Here is a 21,689-nt window from a genome sequence, read left to right on the forward strand (position 1 = left end):
TATCACATGTAAGCCAATGTTCACTGAGGCAAATAACTTTGATATTTTTACACTATGAAAGAATAATTTGTAATTCGTCCATTTTACGACTTTTGTTTTGAAATTTAGCACTTAGACCATTTATATTCCAGTGCATTATGTAGGAAAATTCCTTCTTATTTATGGTTTCAAGCAGTATTTTCTTTCTTGGGTACCATTTAGGTCTTGTCATATTTGTTAGCAAACACTGTTGCTCATCCCCCTCATTCCTTAAAAGTTTCCCCCATTATTCACAATTTTACAAGTATCAGCGAACATTTTACTACGAATTTTTTATCCTAATCAGTTTAAATGAAGACCATCTTTACCCAAGCATTTATTCCTTAAGAACTTATTTGGATTTACATACTCGGCTCCCATATCGTTACAGCTTCCATTTATATCACTGTTTGTTCTCACTATATAACTATCACTCATGGATCTTTTGTAGACAATACCACTCACTACAATTCTAGACATCTTGTACACGTTTCTGGCAGATCAAATTAAATTTTTTGTTTCATTTACAATTTCCTCTTAAGTGTTGCTTCTAAGGGAATTTGTACATATGTGGATGAAAATCCCCTTGTAATTCTTCAGAGATGCCTCTGCTGAACCATCCTGCGAGTTACATATGTTGTTAAAATGTTTCTTCAATGGATGGGTCTTGAGACCTGGGTGAACGTCTATTGTGGAATTAGGCACTGCCACATTTTTGAGCAGAGAATCACCTATGACAAGGAAATCACTGTTTTCATTCTGTTTTACCTTACTGAGGTGCTTTGAGTTCTTTTTTCTGTATGTTACACTTGTACACTTATATTTATTAGGAATTTTTGTGATTTTTTTTGAGCTAGTTTCTTCCATAGGTGTTGCAGGCGCACTGTTTTGAACAGATGCAGCAATCCGCGTGTTTCTGATGTTATTTTCGTCAATCGTCTCGGCTATTTCACAAAAACATTTTCTTCCGGCTTTTCAGATCACAGTTTTCTTGCTTCTGCATTGATAGTTCTGCTTTTAAAGTGTGGATGTCACTACATAGGATTTTGATAATTTCTTCCTGTGAGCTCACAGTGGAAGCTAGTTTCGCTTTTTCGTCTTGCAAACAGTTTAGGCATGGCCAGTGAATATCATCGCTAACAAATTTTAAACATATTTTCGCACACCTTTCATGCAGCCAAAAGTTGCATTTAACACACAAGATTCCTTTTACAACCCATTTCTGACACTTTCTGCATGATGCACTATTTAATTTTTGCCTATTTACAAGCGTTGTGTCACTGCACTTTTCAGTAGGCGCCATATTGTTAAGCGCATCCAATTCTCAGCAGCTTTCTGGCCAGCAACTTCCAGAAGTTGTTTGTGGATTTGCAGACATGTTATACTGTGTGTGTTGAAGCAGAGTTTAGGGTTTATACCAATATGTACAATGAATTATTTGTAATAAAATCAGTCCCACTACTTTTTGATCAAACCGTGTTTGTGTTGAAACTTTGCTCAGCTGGAACTTGCTTATAGCTTGCATTAAATCTGTTAATATCGCTGCTCAAAGCTGACTCAAATTATTAATGTAACTTTTACATCCATTACTATTTTTGTCCAGTTTTGAATTGATTTCCATCCTTAAGTAGTCCAGTTTTGTAATTCAGTTGTGAATTTAAACTACTGACGACACTTTTAAGATCATTACTAGTTTTTTAATTGGTTTCTTTAATTTCTATCCTTAAACTACCAATGATACTTTTAAGATCGCTACTATTTTCATCAGTTTTGCATTTAAATTACACATATGAAGACCTCTCTCAAAGACAATATTGCAGTGCCTGCGTTATTCCAAATTACGATGCAATACACTTGGTTGACAACATATCGAAGGGAAGTTTAGGTGCGGCTGTAAGTCATGCTGACATAGCATAATGGTAAGGTGACTGCTCGCAGTAAGTGGGAAATCCGGATTCCAGTCCTGGTCCAATATAAATTTTCATTGTTATTCCATTATACAGCTGATGGTTGTTCATATTTGTCATTGCGAATACATTTCCTGTATCTTTCAAAGAAAGTTATATTTAATTTTTCAGGAAGTAAAAAAATCATCTTCCTTTAGTAGGGTAAAGTTAGGTTAACTGGATCACTTTTTACATTTTAATTTTTTGTATCTATACTTTACACAATAAGTAAACATTTAGAACACCATTATTTTTGTTGATATTTACTGAATGTTTTAAAAAATATTAAGGGCCCAACCAAAATATTTAAAAAAGCAGAGAACAAAGTGTAACATAGTCGCAAGTGGTCCACTTAACTGAGCCATTCAGTGTGGTTAACTGGACCACTGACATTTATTGGTATTCACTTGAAAAACACAATATATATTACAACAATATCCAGTGCTTCGTACTATGTAATATAGGATAAAGAAATGCAAACAATTAGTTATATACTCAAAATAATCATCAAAAGACTGATAAACAGCCGATATGATGTGAAGTTATGCAAATCACAATTGAAAGAACACGCATTTGCATATCGAGCAGATTTTAATTGAAATTTATTAGGTTATTTCAATACAACATAAGTCTCTGGTACAAAACTTCTTTCATCTGTTGTCATAAATTTCATTGTTCCAGTCAAGCGTTTGTAAAATGACACTTCAGCTTCATCTTTTAGGACTTTTAAGAACCTTAAAAATATAATGTCTGAAAGTAGTAGTCTTTACCATAAACTTTCACAGTCACAGAGTTTCCAAACTTTTAACATATCTCCTGTACATGAATCAAATGATTTTGATTATGTATGTTATGAGACCAATAAACCACAATTCCACAATTCAAAAAAAGAATCTTTGTTACAGCACTTTGACGTCTTCAATGGAATCAAAATGCTGCCCCTTCGTGTCTTGTTTCAGACGAGGAAAGAGAAAGAAGTCTGGCAGTACCACGTCTGGGGTGTAGACAGGTGAGGAAATGGGGCAAACACCTTGCTGAGCCAACCACTCCTGCACCGACAGCATGGTGTGGCACGGCATATTGTCATGGTGGTACTTCCAGCAATGCGCAATGTCCAGTTGCTCCAGTGATTCATTTTTGCAACCTCTAGCACTTTTGTGTAAAACTATGCATTCACAGTTTGTCCAGGGAGTACAAACTCCTCGTTGATGTCGCTACAATGATCAAGGAAGACCAGAAGCATGGTTTTCACCTTGGACTTGCTCATCCAGGCCTTCTTTGGATGAAGAAGTGAAGAAGCAAGTTAACATGCCATTCTGAACTTTTGTGTTTCATCTCCAGGTCATACTGGAAACACCACAGTTCAGAAGTTCTGTTGAAGTCTGCACACTGGTTGTGGCAACACTACTTCACAGCAGTTCATGTGAGACAGTGTGCTCACCCTCCAAGGGCCACACAGCCTGCCCCTCGCACCACACCCAGCCAGTTGGCCTCCCCTCTATCGGTTTGTCTGGTATACAGAAAATCAGTCCTACTACTTCTTAATCACACCCTGTATCTCTCTTTCCCTCTAACTTAGTTTTCACTTTCCCTATCACCACTACTGCCAGTCATGGACACTCCCTGAACTGCCAGGAACAACATTCTGTTCTGCCGCAATTTCTGTGTCAATTTTGAGTTGTGGCATCTGCTCAGTCAGCTTTTTCCAGTCTTCGGGAACACCCTGACACCATTTGATATTCAGTTCCCTGTAATAAAAATGGAAACACTCCTGTTACTGTAGCAATGAGATTATTTACCTGAGGTGTTTCAATTACAAAAAGAAGTGTGGAAGGAATCTGAAGGAAACAGGCAGGAGAAGGAAAGAAAGGTTGCCATAAATGCAAGTGAGCTGAATGTAGATTTTGTGTGACTACAGAAATGTACCATAATGCTCGTATTACCCACAACAGAGACTGACACGAGAAGGATTGCAGGATTCAAGAATGTGATTCAACGTCTGTCCCCATCTGCATCATTTAGAGAATCTGGAGTATGGGGAGAGCATAGCACAGATTTGAAATCCAGTGCACTGTGGTCTACAGCAGTCTCCACCCCTGGGTTGTCGGCTTTGGTATAGAACACAGTACATGGTGTCCGTTTATGTGGGTGGCGAGCCGACTGTTGGTCGTACCAACAAAAATGTCTGTGCAGAAGTTAAGAGTCCATGCAAAATAATGTGGCCAGTAGATAAGCAGCCGGCAGAGCAAGCATGGGGAGAGCGGCAGTGGTGGGGGGCGTGGGCCGGTGCTGTAGGGGAAATTCCAAGTGCTGGAAGGGAAGAGCCCTTCTAAACTGAATCCTATACTCATTTTTGTAAATATTAAGTGGGGCCCATGCACACCAGCACTTGCATCGTGACCATTAAAAATATCTGCTTTCTCTAGTATCTAAAAAAAAAACACTGAAAATTCAACAAAAGCAATGATTTATTTTCACCTGACAGATGTGCCACAAGCAGCAAATTTCCAATAAAACCTACATTTCTTTTGCTGCCATGTTAAAAATTTGCTTCCTTTGCCAAAACACGGCAGAGTTTACACGATGTCGCCTCACTAACATGCTGCACAGATCCAGTTGTGGGAGAATTCTGAAAATGTACTTTATTAAAGTGAGGAACTGAAGAAAAAGTAATGTCAATTGCTTATGGAAATGCACAGCCTTTGTACAAAAAATAAGCGTGTAATGTCTTCACTTATACTGTTCCAAGACCCAAAGCATTTCTTGTTTCACCAGCTATCGATGGCCCATAAAAATTACATTCTTTCATTGAAAAAAACCTGTAGTTAATGGAACAACACAGTAGATAACGAAGTTTCACATAATAACCATGTGGCAAAATACTCTCCACTTGGTGTGCTATCGTTTGCCAAAATCTCATTTCGATATCTTAAACTGTTCATGAAATATGAGGAATGTCATGGATAATTAATTATAGCTTTATCACTAGCACATGCGCTCACAAATGAGTGCGTTACATCAGATGAATTTTTTTGAGACTGATGGCAGATGGATATCTCCACCCAAGTCCAAAGAAAAATTCAGTATGTTAGCTAAACTTCATATGCAGCAACATATTCTTAATGTGCACCAAACACAAAATCACAGTGACCTCTATTTTTAATTGCAAACTTTTTTGAATTTCGGGCAGTGTCTTACTTAAATGTCGTCATGAAGCTGACACATAAATCTATAAGTACGTCAAAAATTAAATTCTTTTACTGAACAGTTTCTGTAAAATCATGTGTCTCAATTCTATCATCACCGACCGGCCGAAGGTAGGCAAAAAATGTCAGCTTCCCCTTCCGAACAAATGAACGAACTTGCCCAGCACTTTGGACTAACATTGGTGACTCTGCATCATCCACCACATCCTGTGCAGACTCTACAGCTGAGCTGATATGTGATGAGACGGCATTCACAGGTGGTCATGGTTGTGATAGTGTAGATTGTGCCTGTGGTGCAACAGGAAAAAGAGAGGTCTCCAATTTGGATATTCCACATCGATATGACCCATGTGGCAAAGGTTTGGGGATAGGTGTGGCCCCAAGGATGGATCAGAACTATTTCTTAGATTAAATGTACAGTGAAATTCAAGTTTGGGAGATGTGAGAATAATTTTGGGGAGGATTTGCTTTGTTGCAGCATACAGTGAAAGTTTGCTGAAGTTCTGGCACAGGGTGTGGTTATGTTGTTCCCACGTGGGTCACAGAGGGTTATTAGAAGAGTGCTCCTTAGCAGCTCATTTGTGGGGATAGTTGGAAACTTAAGGGTGTGTGCCAATATGGCACAAGAGATCTGTTCGTGGACCGTGTTCACGGGTAGTTCCTCTCTGTAGACGCCTCAGGAAGAAAAACTAATTTATTGGAGAGAAGCTTGGACTGAGTGCATGATTATTTTCAAAAAAGTTAAAAGATATTTCTGTCTTGATTGTTAAAACAAGTTCTGCATTCTTATTCACAATGAGCAAGCAGTAAAGGAAATCGAGGAGAAATCTGGAAAAGGAATTGAAATTCAGGGTGAAGAGATAAACACTGTTGTGTTTGGCAACGATATTGTAATTCTGTCATACAGAGCAGATGACTTGTGGGGAGGAATTGAAAGGAATGGGTAATGTCTTCAGAGTATCTGATAAACATCAACAGAAGCAATATGAAGGTAACAGGATAGATCAGTCATTAGGTAATGTTACAGCCACGATATGTCAAGTAAATGTGTGGTAGACTACATGTGAGAATAGGACACAGAACAGTCAGACATCAAGGTAGTACCTTCCAAAAACCCTAGATAGCAGTCATTGTCTTTTAGCAGTGATAGAGGGATTAAATATGAAAAGGGATCAGAAAGAGAGGAAAGAGGATGAGTGTGTGGAAGTTCAAAGAAGAGAAATGCAAGAACAGTTTTAGAAAATAATAAAGAGCACCATCCCAAGGGATGAAATGTAATCAGTAGGGGAGGAACAATGATGGTGAAAACAGCAGAAAACTTCTGTGGAAAAATCAGTGATAAGAAAAGATGGAGAGAAACACACTGGTGAATTACAGAGTAAGTGAGGATGTCGAAAAGAAGGAAAAGCATTCTGTATATGCTATTAGGAGAATAGAGGGAAGCAAGAAGGAATACACTGATAAGAAGGTGGCTAAGAGTGGTAGCAGGAGAAAGGAGGAAATGGACAGGAGAGTGGACAAAAGCAATGGACGAAGGCAGTGAGGGGAGTATAAGAAGGTTCTCTACGAAATGGTTATCTAAGAAGAGAAACATGATGTCAGGATAATCAGGAAAGAAGGAAACAAAATTGAGGATGTTTAGGAAATAAAGGAGATGTAGAAGAGATATTCTGAAGAGCTACTAAACAGCAATGCAGATACGGAAGAGGAAAATGAGCACCAGAGACTGCCAGGACAGAAGTAAAGGAAGTGATAATGACCAAGAAAGGAGACATTTTGTGTGGACTGGATGAAGATGTGTGGAGATGGAATATAGCGAAGGACACCTGGTCCTACACAAAACTGCTACATGGGTCTAAGGCTTCCATTAGTCCCTTGTTGACCAGACTGATGAGGCAATTGAATACAGCAAAGTGAAGTTTTGAATTTCACATTCACGAAATTGTTCACACAAGAGAATCTTATAAACATACCCTCATTTGACCATCGGACAGACTCCCATATAGACTACATTGTAATAAGCATTCCCTGGCATAGATTAACAACTGAAAGATTTGAAAGCAAATAAGTCACCAGGCCCAGATGGAATCCCAATTCAGTTTTACAAAGAGTACCCTCTGGAATGGTCCTTTACCTAGCTAGCTTGCATTTACTGTGAATTTCTCGCCCTCTGGAATGGTCCTTTACCTAGCTAGCTTGCATTTACTGTGAATTTCTCGCCAAGCACGAGGTCCCAAGCGGCTGGAAAAAAGCACAGGTGACTCCAGTATATACGAATGGTAAAAGAACGGACCCACAAAATTACAGACCAATATCAATAACTTTGGCTTGCTGCAGAATCCTTGAACATATTCTCAGTTTGAAAATAATAAATGTTCTTGAGACTGAGAAGCTTATGAACACAAATCAGCACGGTTTTAGAAAGCATCGCTTGTGCAAAACTCAGCTTGTCCTTTTCTCACATAATATACTGTGAACTGTGGATGAAGGGCAACAGGCAGATTCCATATTTTTAGATTTCCAGAAAATATTTGACACTGTGGCCCACTGCAGGCTGTTAACAAACGTATCAGCATATGGAATAAGTTCACAGATGTGTGTGTGGATAGAAGACTTCTTAACTAATAGAACCCAATATGTTGTCCTTGACAGTGATGTTCATCAGAGACAAGGGTATCGTCAGGAGTGCCCCAGGGAAGGGGATGGGACCACTGTTATTCTCAATATACATAAATGACTTAGCAGACAGGGTGGGCAGCAATCTATGGTGGTTTGCTGATGATGCTGTAGTGTATGGTAAGGTGTCAACGTTGAGTGACTGTAGGAAGATACAAGACGACTTTGACAAAATTTCTAGTTGGTGTGATGAATGGCAGCTAGCTCTAAGTGTGGAAAAATGTAATCTAATGCAGATGAGTAGTAGAAACAAACCTGTAACATTCAGATACAGTATTACTAGTGTCCTGCTTGACGCAGTCAAGTAATTTAAATACCTAGGCGTAACATTGTACAGCTATACGAAATGGAATGAGCATGTGACAACTGAGGTACGGAAGGCAAATGGTCGACTTGGGTTTATTGGGAGAATTTTAAGAGTGGTTCACTTGTAAAGGAGATTGCATACAGTACACTGGTGCAGCCTATTCTTGAGTACTGCTCGAATGTTTGGGATCCATACCAGGTCAGATTGAAGGAAGACATCGAAGCTATTCAGAGGCGGGCTGATTTTCAAAGTTGAAAGCACAAAGATTTGCAATGATAGACGAGATAAAAGAAAATTCGCAGACAGCACTTAACGCAATCCAGCAACAGGTGTACCAGGACTGCTTCGGGAAGTGAAATGGCACTGAGAGCAGTGTATCAGTTGCAGATGAGAGTATTTCAAAGGAGACCATGTAATGTCAAAATTTTACAGTGCTTACTATGATGTGTCACACTACCAAGGTTTTCGAGGTGATTCTGGAAAATATAGTGAGGAAGATGATAGGAGGAGGACTGAGGGAAACAATATGTGCTTATGCCAGGAAGATCAACAGTGGATCCAATTTGTAGTGTAAAGCAGGTAAAAGAGACTACGAATATGGTAAGAATTTAACAGTGGTGTTCCTGGACATTGAGAAAGCGTATGAGAGAGTGACAAGCAACGCAATCTCAGAAACTCTTCAGAAAAGGGGAATTCAAAGGCTGACAGTAAGAACAACAAAGAAAATGAATCAGTGAAGTGTAAGTCATGTGGCATAGGAGAAAAGAAGGGAGATTGGCTTCAACAGAAAAAATGGGATGAAGTAAAGGTGTTCAATATTTCTATTCTGCATTACTGTTATGGATAAGATAATGACAGATGGCAGTGCAAATAGGAGATGAAAATATGAGAGCAATGGTGTTTGCAGATGTTTGAAAGGTTGGGGAAATGAGGAAATACAAGAAAGACTAACTGCATTGGAGGTCCGCATCGCTACCCAAAGGAAGACACTACTAGTAGTTCCAAATGCTAGGACTATGTTGCATGTGTTTTGTGTGTCTATCAGCAACATTGACTTCTACCTTCTGAAGATAGGTACTACACACCAATTGTCCCTCATAATTTTAAAATGAATTTTCCTTGTGATACACACATAATTTTACATCTCCGATCACACTTTGTTCTTTTATTACCTGAGTCTGACAAGCTTGCCCGGAAACTTATCAAACGGTACTCCAGCAACAATGGAATGATTGAGTGTCAGACAGCGCAAATTGGACAACTCCACAATACTGCCCAGACCTGGTTGCAGCTGTGAAAGGTCCAACCCTTTCATCACTAATGTATGGAGATGGGGTAGTGATGTGAGGCGAGGGATCAGCTCTCCGCCGAGACGTCTGCAATATGACACATCCAGTCTGGAAGCAGCAACATGTTTGCTATCATTTATCTGCGAAAAAAGGGGCTGAGAAAAAAAATAACATTAGTCTTGGCAATTTGATTAATTTCCACACATACACGGGTCACTGCAAAGGTCATGGAAACTATTTTATTTGTGTCTCAAAAATAGTAAAAAATTAAAACAAATTCTGAAATATGCAAATGGTAGGTGAGTTTAAATGTAAGCATTACATGTTGGCGTAAAGATATAGCATGAGGAAAAAAGAAAAAACAAATTTTGTAGTTTCAAATGATTTTACTGGCTATTGCAATATGAACATGGACCTGGATATCGCCGAGTTCCTTGAAATAGTCTTCGAATGAATCCATCACACACTGCAAATGCCATGGAAGACGTCGAATACCTGTGGCCTCACCATAAGCAAATTGTTGGGTCTCAAGCATCACTGCTGTGGCAATATCTTCACATGTTCAGTTTCAGTATGAAGTCATAATCGCAAGGTCTGGTGGATGCTCCCGTACTTCCCATCCCCATTCCACGAGCAGATTACACACACACACACACACACACACACACACACACACACACACACACACACACACACACACACACACACACAAAAACCTTACGGGCTCTCGCATTGCCCTGAGAGAACTAATGCATTATGTAGACATTCAGGACGTTTCTCCCGAACAGCCCGTCATAGGTGTCATTGCAGGAAAGTGCAACAGTAGTACAGTGAATTAAGTTAGTCCATGTGGGATGAAATGGCACAAAATCACTCCTCTAACGTCATGTACTACGATGACCATTAACCTGTTAGAGGGATCGCAATGCAATTCCTGTCTGTGTGGTGAGCTTTGAAGAGGCCATTCTGCAGACTGGCATTTCAGTTTGGACTTGCAGACCCTGGCCCAAAATTCATATATTATGACGAGCAAGCATATTGTCTCCCTCCTTCTCAAACACTCTAGATACACACAAGTTTCATAATGTGTTCACTTTTCCACTTCAGGCACAAGGCACCCACTTTGCAGCAACTTTACGCACCTGTAGCTCTTTGTATAAAATCCTGTAGGTTGTTGTCCTCCCAATACCAGAGCACACAGCAATTACTGTGCTTTCATATTATGTTGCTCTCTGAGTTTTGGGTGACCTGGCTATGAGCACAGACTGCGCACACGCTCTTCCATGCTCGAATGCATCTACCCATCGAGCATCTGTTCAGTAGGGTACAGCAGCATTTCCTGTCACTTTCACAAGCTCCTCTCGGCATTGTCAAGTATTCTTTCCATGGCAAACTGCAACCTTTACATAAGTTTGCCACATTCATATTTTTTTGTCAAATTCAGTGTTGTTTTTGGCAGTTTTGGTGATGCTTTTTAACATTTACAACATTTAATAACTATAAATGGTAAATATTAGTAAACTGCTATCTTTAGATAAATAACATTTTTATATGGCAATAACATTAGAGAAGGAAAGTTGCTACTCTCCATATAGCGGAGATGCTGAGTCGCAGATAGGCACAACAAAAAGATTCACACAATTATAGCTTTCAGCCATTAAGGCCTTTGTCAACAACAACAACAACAACTCCCCCTCCCCCCGCCCACACACACACACACACACACACACACACACACACACACACACAAACTGCAGTCTCGGGCAACTGAAACCACACTGCTTTTTGTTGTGTCTATCTGCGACTCAGCATCTCCGCTATATGATGAGTAGCAACTTTCCTTCTCTAATATTGTTACATACTATCATAGATGTTCCATAGTTTGGCTTTTATTCAGCAAAATTACAAACTTTGCAAAATCTCATAAAAGTCACTAATTTGTGTTATTTCACAAAAAACCGCTAATTTGAGTTATTTTCCACATCATCATTTTCACAAAATTTTCCTGTCCCTACCTACCAGGTACAATGCCTACCTAGATAATGCCATTGCAAATACATCAAACATGATTTACTAATGCCTCTTCTTTTAGTCGTCTTCTTGTGATCTCTTGATGAAAAGACACAATATAATAAGTTCCGTAGTGATACAATGAAGTTATGCAACAGTTGGTGATTTAACTTTTGAAACTGATGGCTTATTGGCATTTATGGAAAGAAAAACACTCTCATTCTCATACTCTCATGTGGGTGGTCAAATGTAACATTTTATGTGTGTAATAGGACTTACTGCATCGCAAATCATTGTGATAAATTAATTAATCTGCATTAAAAAGGGCTAGGCAACATAATCAAAATGGTGATTTGCGTCTCAATTAAAACTGAACCTCGATATTTTAAATACACTTTCAGTTCATTTTCGTCAAAATCAGTACTTGTCTCAAAATTAACTTCCAACTTAGTGCATTATGTCCAAGTGCATTTATAACTATTGTATGCAATTTACAGGACAGCTCGATTACACAAGTTTCAGTTTTCCCTAATGGGCTAAACGACTTGTAATAACGTGATCTCACATAAATTCTAACAAAAACTGGATTTGTCTCCATCAGAGTCGATATCATAAAAATAAAATTTACCGCACAGGTCAGCGAACTGTACACGCGCACTTTTAGCACTCTAAGTGGTAACTCGTCTCAGAGTAAAAGTCGCACATAAATTCACACATTCTTTTGCATACAAAAATCAAAATAAAGCTTCTTGCACTACACATGATGCTCCAAAAGGTGTCATTTGAAAACTTGAAATATATGTCATGATATTGTTCATAAAACACTTGGAATCTGTTGTGCTATGAGGTAAGTAAGATAGCAGTGGCCCTGAAGGCTCATGGAGGGGCAACAGTTCCACTTTTCCAGTGGAGTAACACATACTTGGTGGTTCGCATTTATATTTCTTTACCTGACAATAGTTACATATGACACAGTTAAAATCACTGCAGTGGTGACAAAAAAGCAACATAAATAATTCAAGAACAACTGTCTCTTGAATTACGCTCAATATGGGCTTTGTGATGGTCAGTCTACAATAAAGGCTGTGCCAGGTATTGTAAGGTCTGTCTTGCACAAATTTGAACAAAACCAATACACATATGCCAAGTTAGCCGATCAAACATACATCTCTGACAATAACATAATATTCTTGTACATAAACAAACACTAAGCAGTAACATGCAGGCAGGGACACACTGAAATCTTACTTGTCTTATAGGACACAAATGGTCTTAACTCACAAAGCATAAATTGGGTTTTCTAAATATTATAAGCTGAGTGCCTCAGGTATTTTTGCTTCGACCATTCCTGTTCATTGTTTATGCCAATGATCTTAGCTTGTTACCTTTCAAAGCAGTTGATAGGCACAGTAACAAGATTCACACAATCTTTTTATTGTGCATATCGTGGCTCAGCATCTCCACTATATGGTGAGTGGCAACTTTCCTTCTCTCATATTGTTATATTACACACACACACACACACACACACACACACACACACACACACACACACACCCATCTGCACATATACAGACACAGGCAGACATATATAAATGCAAACAGGTTGGGCAGAGATATCAGTCGAGGCGGAAGTACAGAGGCAAAGATGTTATTGAATGACAGGTGAGGTACGAGGGGCGGCAACTTGAAATTGGCGGAGGTTGAGGCCTGGTGGATAACGGGAAGAGAGAATATATTGAAGGGCAAGTTCCCATCTCCGGAGTTCTGATAGGTTGGTGTCAGTGGGAAGTATCCAGATAACCCAGACGGTGTAAAACTGTGCCAAGATGTGCTGGCCATGCACCAAGGCTCGTTTAGCCACAGGGTGATCCTCATTACCAACAAACACTGTCTGCCTGTGTCCGTTCACGCAAATGGACAGTTTGTTGCTGGTCATCCCCACATAGAAGGCTTCACAGTGTAGGCATGTCAGTTGGTAAATCATGTGGGTGCTTTCACATGTGGCTCTGCCTTTCATTGTGTACACCTTCCGGGCTGCAGGACTGGAGTAGGTGGTGGTGGGAGGGTACATGGGACAGGTATTACACCGGGGGCGGTTAAAAGGGTAGGAGCCAGAGGGTAGGGAGGGTGGTTTGGGGATTTCATAGGGATGAACCAAGAGGTTAAGAAGGTTAGGTGGACGGCAGAAAGACACTCTTGGTGCAGTGGGGAGGATTTCATGAAGGATGGATCTCATTTCAGGGCAGGATTTGGGGAAGTCGTATCCCTGCTGGAGAGCCACCGTCAGTCTGATCCAGTCCCGGAAAGTATCCTGTCACAAGTGGGGCACTTTTGGGGTTCTTCTGTGGGAGGTTCTGGGTTTGAGGGGATGAGGAAGTAGCTCTAGCTATTTGCTTCTGTACCAGGTCGGGAGGGTAGTTGCGGGATGCGAAAGCTGTTTTCAGGTTATTGGTGTAATGGTTCAGGGATTCAGGACTGGAACAGATTCGTTTGCCACGAAGACCTAAGCTGTAGGGAAGGGACCGTTTGACATGGAATGGGTGGCAGCTGTCATAATGGAGGTACTGTTGCTTGTTGGTGGGTTTGATGTGGACAGATGTGTAAAGCAGGCCATTGGACAGATGGAGGTCAACGTCGAGGAAAGTGGAATGGGATTTGGAGTAGGACCAGGTGAATCTGATGGAACCAAAGGAGTTGAGGTTGGAGAGGAAATTCTGAGTTGTTCTTCACTGTGAGTCCAGATCATGAAGATCTCATCAATAAATCTGTACCAAACTTTGGGTTGGCAGGCTTGGGCAACCAAGAAGGCTTCCTCTAAGCGACCCATAAACAGGTTGGCGTACAAGGGGGCTGTTCCCTTTAATTGTTGGTATGTCTGACCTTCAAAAGTGAAGAAGTTGTGGGTTGGGATGAAGCTGGCTAAGGTAATGAGGAAAGAGGTTTTAGGTAGTGTAGCACATGATCGGTGTGAAAGGAAGTGCTCCATCACAGCGAGGCCCTGGACGTGCGGGATATTTGTGTATAAGGAAGTGGCATCAATGGTTACAATGATGGTTTCTGGGGGTAACAGATTGGGTAAGGATTCCAGGCATTTGAGAAAGTGGTTGGTGTATTTGATGAAGGATGGGAGACTGCATGTAATGGGTTGAAGGTGTTGATCTACGTAGGCAGAGATACGTTCTGTGGGGGCTTGGTAACCAGCTACAATGGGGCGGCCGGGATGTTTGGGTTTGTGAATTTTAGGAAGTAGGTAGGATGTAGGGGTGCGGGGTGTCGGTGGGGTCAGGAGGTTTATGGAGTCAGGTGAAAGGTTTTGTAGGGGCCTAAGATTCCGAGGATTCCTTGAAGCTCCACCTGGACATCAGGAGTGGGATTACGTTGGCAAACTTTGTTTGTAGTGTTGCCTGAAAGCTGACGCAGTCCCTCAGCCACATACTCCCGACGATGAAGTACCGCGGTCGTGGAACCCTCGTCAGCCGGAAGAATAACGATGGATCGGTCAGCCTTCAGATCACGGATAGCCTGGGCTTCAGCTGTAGTGATGATGGGAGTAGGATTAAGGATTTTCAAGAAAGATTGAGAGGCAAGGCTGGAAGTGAGAAATTCCTGGAAGGTTTGGAGAGGGTGATTTTGAGGAACAGAAGGTGGGTCCCGCTGTGACTGAAGACGGAACTGTTCCAGGCAGGGTTCAATTTGGATAGTGTCTTGGGGAGTTGGATCATTAGGAATAGGATTAGGATTATTTTTCTTCGTGGCAAAGTGATATTTCCAGCAGAGACTGAGTGTAGGACTGTAAATCTTTGGCGAGGGCTGTTTGGTTGAATCTGGGAGTGGGGCTGAAGGTGAGGCCTTTGGATAGGACAGAGGTTTCAGACTGGGAGAGAGGTTTGGAGGAAAGGTTAACTACTGAATTGGGGTGTTGTGATTCCAGATTGTGTTAATTAGAATTTTGAGGTTTTGGGGGTAGTGGAGCTGGAAGGGGGAGATTGAGTAGATGGGAGAGACTGGGTCTGTGTGCAATGAGAGGAGGTTGAGGTTTGTTGGAAAGGTTGTGGAGGGTGAGTGAGTTGAGGTGGGAAACCAGGAGACTGGATAGTTTTTTGAGGTGGAAGGTGGCATGCTGTTCTAATTTGTGGTTGACCTGTAGGAGGATGCTCTGAACAGCCAGTGTGGATGTGGGAGAGGAAAGATTGAGGACTTTGATTAGGGATAGGAGTTGACGGGTGTGTTCATTGGCTGAGTTGATGTGTAGGTGAAGGATGTGTATACAAATGCCAAATGCCGCACTTCTTGAAAGATTTAACAATAATGTCTCCTCTCACTCTACACTATGATTGTTTTATCCATTGACACACTTATTTGATTGTAGGTTGTTTTAAAGTTCCCTTCAGTGTGAATTCATGTTGGGTTTCATCCATTTGTTCCATTCCTCTATCATATACACTTTAAATGGTTTATTTGTTGAGATATCAAGAGGTTGCAGTTGTGAAAAGTCCTCCCAGAATACTAGCAAGCTCTGTATTTCCCTGTCTCACTTTTTCTCTCATAGGACTTTTCAAATGACTACTAAACTGATCTAGCACAAGAAGAGTAATCTTCTTCAATAAAGCAACTTTCCTTCTCTCCAACACTCTGCAATCCATTATTTCGTACCAGTCTCGTCTATCCAGCCCTTGTCATGTACATGAACAACAACACATGGTGATATTTCAGGTTTTTGTTTTGTTTCGCGCTTGAAAATGATCACTGGTTTAAGTTTAGTACCCTCAGCACAGCATGAGAGGACAACAGTGTAGTGCATTTTTTCATGACTGCTCATTTTTATAGCTACAGTTTTAGTACCTTTCATGCTAATAATTCTGTTACTTGGAACATAAAATGTCAGAAGTTTCATCCACATTCACTATTTGGCTTAGTTCCACCCTGGTATTCTTTTCATGTTGAATAATAAAGTGATGGAAAGATAATATTTTCTCTTCATACTACTGTGGCACTTTCTGAGATATTTTGGTTTTGGTTCACACGCTAAGACCACGATGCTTCAATAACCTGTAGCACCAACCAACTCCACCCTTTAAGTCTGTTAAGTTCCACTGTAGCGCTAGCTTTCAAGTTTGTATCTGAATATTTTTCATATTAATTCCAATGTTATTTTGACAGTTCCTTGAATCGATTTCAATATGGAATCTACAGTCCTCTACTTTTTCACTTCTTCCTTACTAGCCTGCCAAGCGAGAGTGGTTTCTTCTGTTGATGGAGGGCCGAAATGCCACTCAGCTGCTCTGTTTCCATGTTGTTCTGCATCTGCTATTACTTTCAACTTATAACCTGCATCATACAAATACCTTTTATTTTTTCCACTACAAAACTAGCTGCTAACAAAAATATTGTACTGTCACTGACAACACATATCACTTCCAATTCAAGTTCACTGGCATTTTAGACTACAGTAACGCATCACAGTCTAGACAGTGCTCTGGGTTTGTGATGGTGGGGTACGAGGGAGCAAGCTCGTGAATCCCTGCAACTCATGTTAGTCACATCAGCGCACTGCTGCTGCCACTTGAATGCAATAGAGATACGTTTTTCATGGTATCGAATACGTGGCCACTTCTAAGAGTGGCAGGAATTATAAATCAAATACTGCACATTAAGCAATGGAAAATCGAGGATGGAATGCAACAATCAACTTTACTTTTCATAATATAAATACTGAACATGTTTATATTATTGTTGAGTATAAGATGCACCTGCATTTTGGAGGCAATTTTTCAAAGAAAAAAGTGCTTCTCTGGTCCGTAAAATATAGTAACATTACACAACAGCAAAACAGAGTATAGTACTCTCACTAAAAGATGCAAGTAGTGGCTATTATGGCAAAGACTTTCAAACTGATGGGTATCCACCTTGACACGGAACTCAACTGGAATAATCACACAGATCACTTATGCAAAAAAATATCCTGTGTGCTGTACCTCATCAGAATAATAAAAAAATATGTGTGCATGGAAAACTCATACTTTTTGTGTTGTTGTTGTTGTTGTGGTGGTGGTGGTGGTGGTGGTGGTGGTGGTGGTGGTGGTCTTCAATCCTGAGACTGGTTTGATGCAGCTCTCCATTCTACTCTATCCTGTGCAAGCTTCTTCATCTCCCAGTACCTACTGCAACCTACATCCTTCTGAATCTGCTTAGTGTATTCATCTCTTTGTCTCCCTCTAAGATTTTTACCCTCCATGCTGCCCTCCTTGGTCATCCCTTGATGCCTCAGAATATGTCCTACCACCTGATCCCTTCTTCTAGTCAAGTTGTGCCACAAACTCCTCTTCTCTACAATCCTATTCAATACCTCCTCATTAGTTATGTGGTCTACCCATCTAATCTTCAGCATTCTTCTGTAGCACCACATTTCAAAAGCTTCTATTCTCTTCTTGTCCAAACTATTTATCATCCACGTTTCACTTCCATACATGGCTACACTCCATACAAATACTTTCAGTTTAACAGTAATATAACTAGCTCTCTGTCTCTGACGTTCACATCGATAACTTACAAAAATCAAAATGACATCTCCATCTCTAGTCCCAACAGGGAATCATGTAGCGCTCTTAGAAAAAAGTGTTCCGAGACTGTTACCTGACATGCTCCGCCATGATACTGACAAGAGGGAGATTGAGTTAATAATTAAATCACTAAAGACCAAGAACTCTCATGGATATGACGGGGTATCTAGCAGAATACTGAAGTATTGTTCTATGTATGTTAGCCCAGTACTTAGCCATATCTGTAACTTTTCCTTTAGGAGTGGTCGGTTTCCTGACCGTTTCAAGTACTCGGTAGTGAAGCCACTTTATAAAAAGGGAGACAGGGATAATGTTGACAATTATAGACCTATCTCTATGCCATCGGTGTTTGCTAAAGTTATCGAGAGGGTTGTATATACAAGGTTACTGGAGCATTTAAATTCACATAATTTGCTGTAAAATGTACAGTTTGGTTTTAGAAAAGGCTTAACAACTGAAAATGCTATAGTCTCTTTTCTCTGTGAGGTTTTGGACGGATTAAATAAAAGGTTGCGTACGCTAGGTGTTTTCTTTGATTTAACGAAGGCTTTTGACTGTGTTGACCACAAAATATTACTGCAGAAGTTGGACCATTATGGAGTAAGGGGAGTAGCTTACAATTGGTTCACCTCTTACTTTAAGAACAGAAAGCAGAAGGTAATTCTCCGCAATATTGAGAGTGGTAGTGATGTTCAGTCCCAATGGGGCACTGTTAAGTGGGGCGTTCCCCAAGGGTCTTATTTATGTAAATGATATGCCTTCTAGTATTACAGGTGATTCAAAAATATTTCTGTTTGCTGATGACACCAGCTTGATAGTGAAGGATCTTGTGTGTAATATTGAAATAGTAACAAATAATGTAGTTCATGAAATAAGTTCGTGGCTTGTGGAAAATAATTTGATGCTAAATCACAGTAAGACTCAGTTTTTACAGTTTCTAACTCACAATTCAACAAGAACCGATATTTTGATCAGACAGAATTGGCATATTATAAGCGAGACAGAACAGTTCAAGTTCCTAGGCGTTCGGATAGATAGTAAGCTGTTGTGGAAAGCCCATGTCCAGGATCTTGTTCAGAAACTAAATGCTGCTTTATTTACCATTAGAACAGTATCTAAAATAAGTGACACTTCAACACGAAAAGTTGTCTACTTCGCATATTTTCATACACTTATGTCGTATGGTATTATTTTTTGGGGTAATTCTTCTGATTCAGAGAACCTCTTGTCGACCCCTATTCAATAGTCTGAGAATTCTGACATTGCCCTCACAGTATATATTTTCTTTAATGTCGTTTGTTGTTAGCAATATTAGCCTATTCCCAAGAGTTAGCAGCTTTCACTCAGTTAATACTAGGCAGAAATCAAATCTGCATGTGGAATGCACTTCCTTGACTCTTGTGCAGAAAGGAGTGCAGTATTCTGCTGCATCCATTTTCAATAAGCTACCACAAGAACTCAAAAATCTTAGCAGTAGCCCAAACTCTTTTAAGTCTAAACTGAAGAGTTTCCTCATGGCTCATTCCTTCTATTCTGTCGAGGAGCTCCTGGAAGAGCTAAAAAATTAAGCAAATTCCAGTGTTACATTGTTGATTTTCTTTATTTAAACTTACGACTTGTCACCTGAATATGTTTTTTAATATTTCATTTTATCTGTTTCTAATATCGTGTTATAATTTCATGTATTGACTCGTTCCATGACCATGGAAACTTCTCCTTAATTTGGTCCCACGGAACAATAAATAAATAAATAAAAAAAATAAATAGAAACGACTTCCTGACACTTAAATCTATACTCGATGTTAACAAATTTCTCTTCTTCAAAAACACTCATTTTTCTTTTGTTGATGTTCATCTTATATCCTCCTTCCAATACACTGTCCATTCTGTTCAACTGCTCTTCCAAGTCCTTTGCTGTCTCTGACAGAATTACAATGTCATCGGCGAACCTCAAAGTTTTTATTTCTTCTCCATGGCTTTTTAATACCTACTCCGAATTTTTCTTTTGTTTCCTTCATTGCTTGCTCAATTGAATAGCATTGGGGAGAGGCTACAACCCTGTCTTACTCCTTTCCCAACCACTGCTTTCCTTTCGTGCCCCTCCACTCTTATAACTGCCATCTGGTTTCTGTACAAATTGTAAATAGCCTTTCGGTCCCTGTATTTTACCCCTGCCACCTTTAGAATTTGAAAGAGAGTATTCTAGTCAACATTTTCAAAAGCTTTCTCTAACTCTACAAATGCTAGAAACGTAGGTTTGCCTTTCCTTAATCTAGCTTCTAGGATAAGTCGTAGGGTCAGTATTGCCTCACGTGTCCCCATATTTCTACGGAATCCAAACTGATCTTCCCCAAGGTCGGCTTCTACCAGTTTTTCCATTCATCTGTAAAGAATTTACGTTAGTATTTTGCAGCCGTGACTTATTAAACTGATAGTTTGGTAATTTTCACATCTGTCAACACCTGCTTTCTTTGTGATTTGATTTATTATACTCTTCTTGAAGTCTGAGGGTATTCCGCATGTCTCATACATTTTGGTCACCAGATGGTAGAGTTTTGTCAGGACTGGCTCTCCCAAGGCTATCAGAAGTTCTAAAGGAATGTTGTCTACTCCCGGGGCCTTGTTTTGGCTTAGGTCTTTCAGTGCTCTGTCAAACTCTTCACGCAGTATCATATCTCCCACTTCATCTTCATCTACATCCTCTTCCATTTCCATAATATTGTCCTCAAGTACATGCCCTTGTATAGACCCTCTATATACTCCTTCCACCTTTCTGCTTTCCCTTCTTTGCTTAGAACGGTTTACATCTGAGCTCCTGATATTCATACAAGTGATTCTCTTTTCTCCAAAGGTCTATAATTTTCCTGCAGGCAGTATCTATCTTACCCCTAGTGATATGTGCCTCTACATTCTTACATATGTCCTCTAGCCATGCCTGCTTAGCCATTTTGCACTTCCTGTCGATCTCATTTTTGAGACGTTTGTATTCCTTTTTGCCTGCTTCATTTACTGCATTTTTATATTTTCTCCTTTCATCAATTAAATTCAATATTTCTTCTGTTACCCAAGGATTTCTACTAGCCCTCGTCTTTTTACCTACTTGATCCTCTGCTGCCTTCACTACTTCATCCCTCAAAGCTACCCATTCTTCTTCTACTCTATTTCTTTCCCCCCATTCCTGTCAATTGTTCCCTGAAATTCTGTAGAACCTCTGGTTTAGTCAGTTTATCCAGGTCCCATCTCCTTAAATTCCCATCTTTTTTGCAGTTTCTTCAGTTTTAATCTACAGTTCATAACCAATAGATTGTGGTCAGAGTCCTCATCTGCCCCTTGAAATGTCTTACAATTTAAAACCTGGTTCCTAAATCTCTGTCTTACCATTATATAATCTATCTGATACCTTTTAGTATCTCCGGGATTCTTCCATGTATACAACCTTCTTTTATGATTCTTGAACTAAATGTTAGCTATGATTAAGTTATGCTCTGTGCAAAATTCTACCAGACGGCTTCCTCTTTCATTTCTTAGCCCCAATCCATATTCACCTACTATGTTTCCTTCTCTCCCTTTTCCTACTGACGAATTCCAGTCACCCATGACTATTAAATTATCGTCTCCCTTCACTACCTGAATAATTTCTTTTATCTCATCATACATTTCATCAATTTCTTCAT

General features: G+C 40.0%; 1 protein-coding gene across 1 annotated transcript in view; it reads right to left on the reverse strand.

The window, feature by feature from the left end:
* Window positions 1–2,260: 2,260 nt before the first annotated feature.
* LOC126215102 (uncharacterized) overlaps window positions 2,261–21,689 on the reverse strand; it is an 83,329-nt gene continuing 63,900 nt past the window's right edge. The window contains exons 7-8 of the mRNA XM_049941752.1: window positions 9,326–9,550; window positions 2,261–3,712 (exon numbers count right to left, since the gene is read on the reverse strand). Coding sequence (XP_049797709.1) covers window positions 3,565–3,712; window positions 9,326–9,550 — 373 coding nt within the window. The 3' untranslated portion in view covers window positions 2,261–3,564. The remainder of the gene's footprint in view (window positions 3,713–9,325; window positions 9,551–21,689) is intronic.

Source organism: Schistocerca nitens, chromosome 12, assembly GCF_023898315.1.
Source record: "Schistocerca nitens isolate TAMUIC-IGC-003100 chromosome 12, iqSchNite1.1, whole genome shotgun sequence".
NCBI classification, from domain to species: domain Eukaryota; kingdom Metazoa; phylum Arthropoda; class Insecta; order Orthoptera; family Acrididae; genus Schistocerca; species Schistocerca nitens.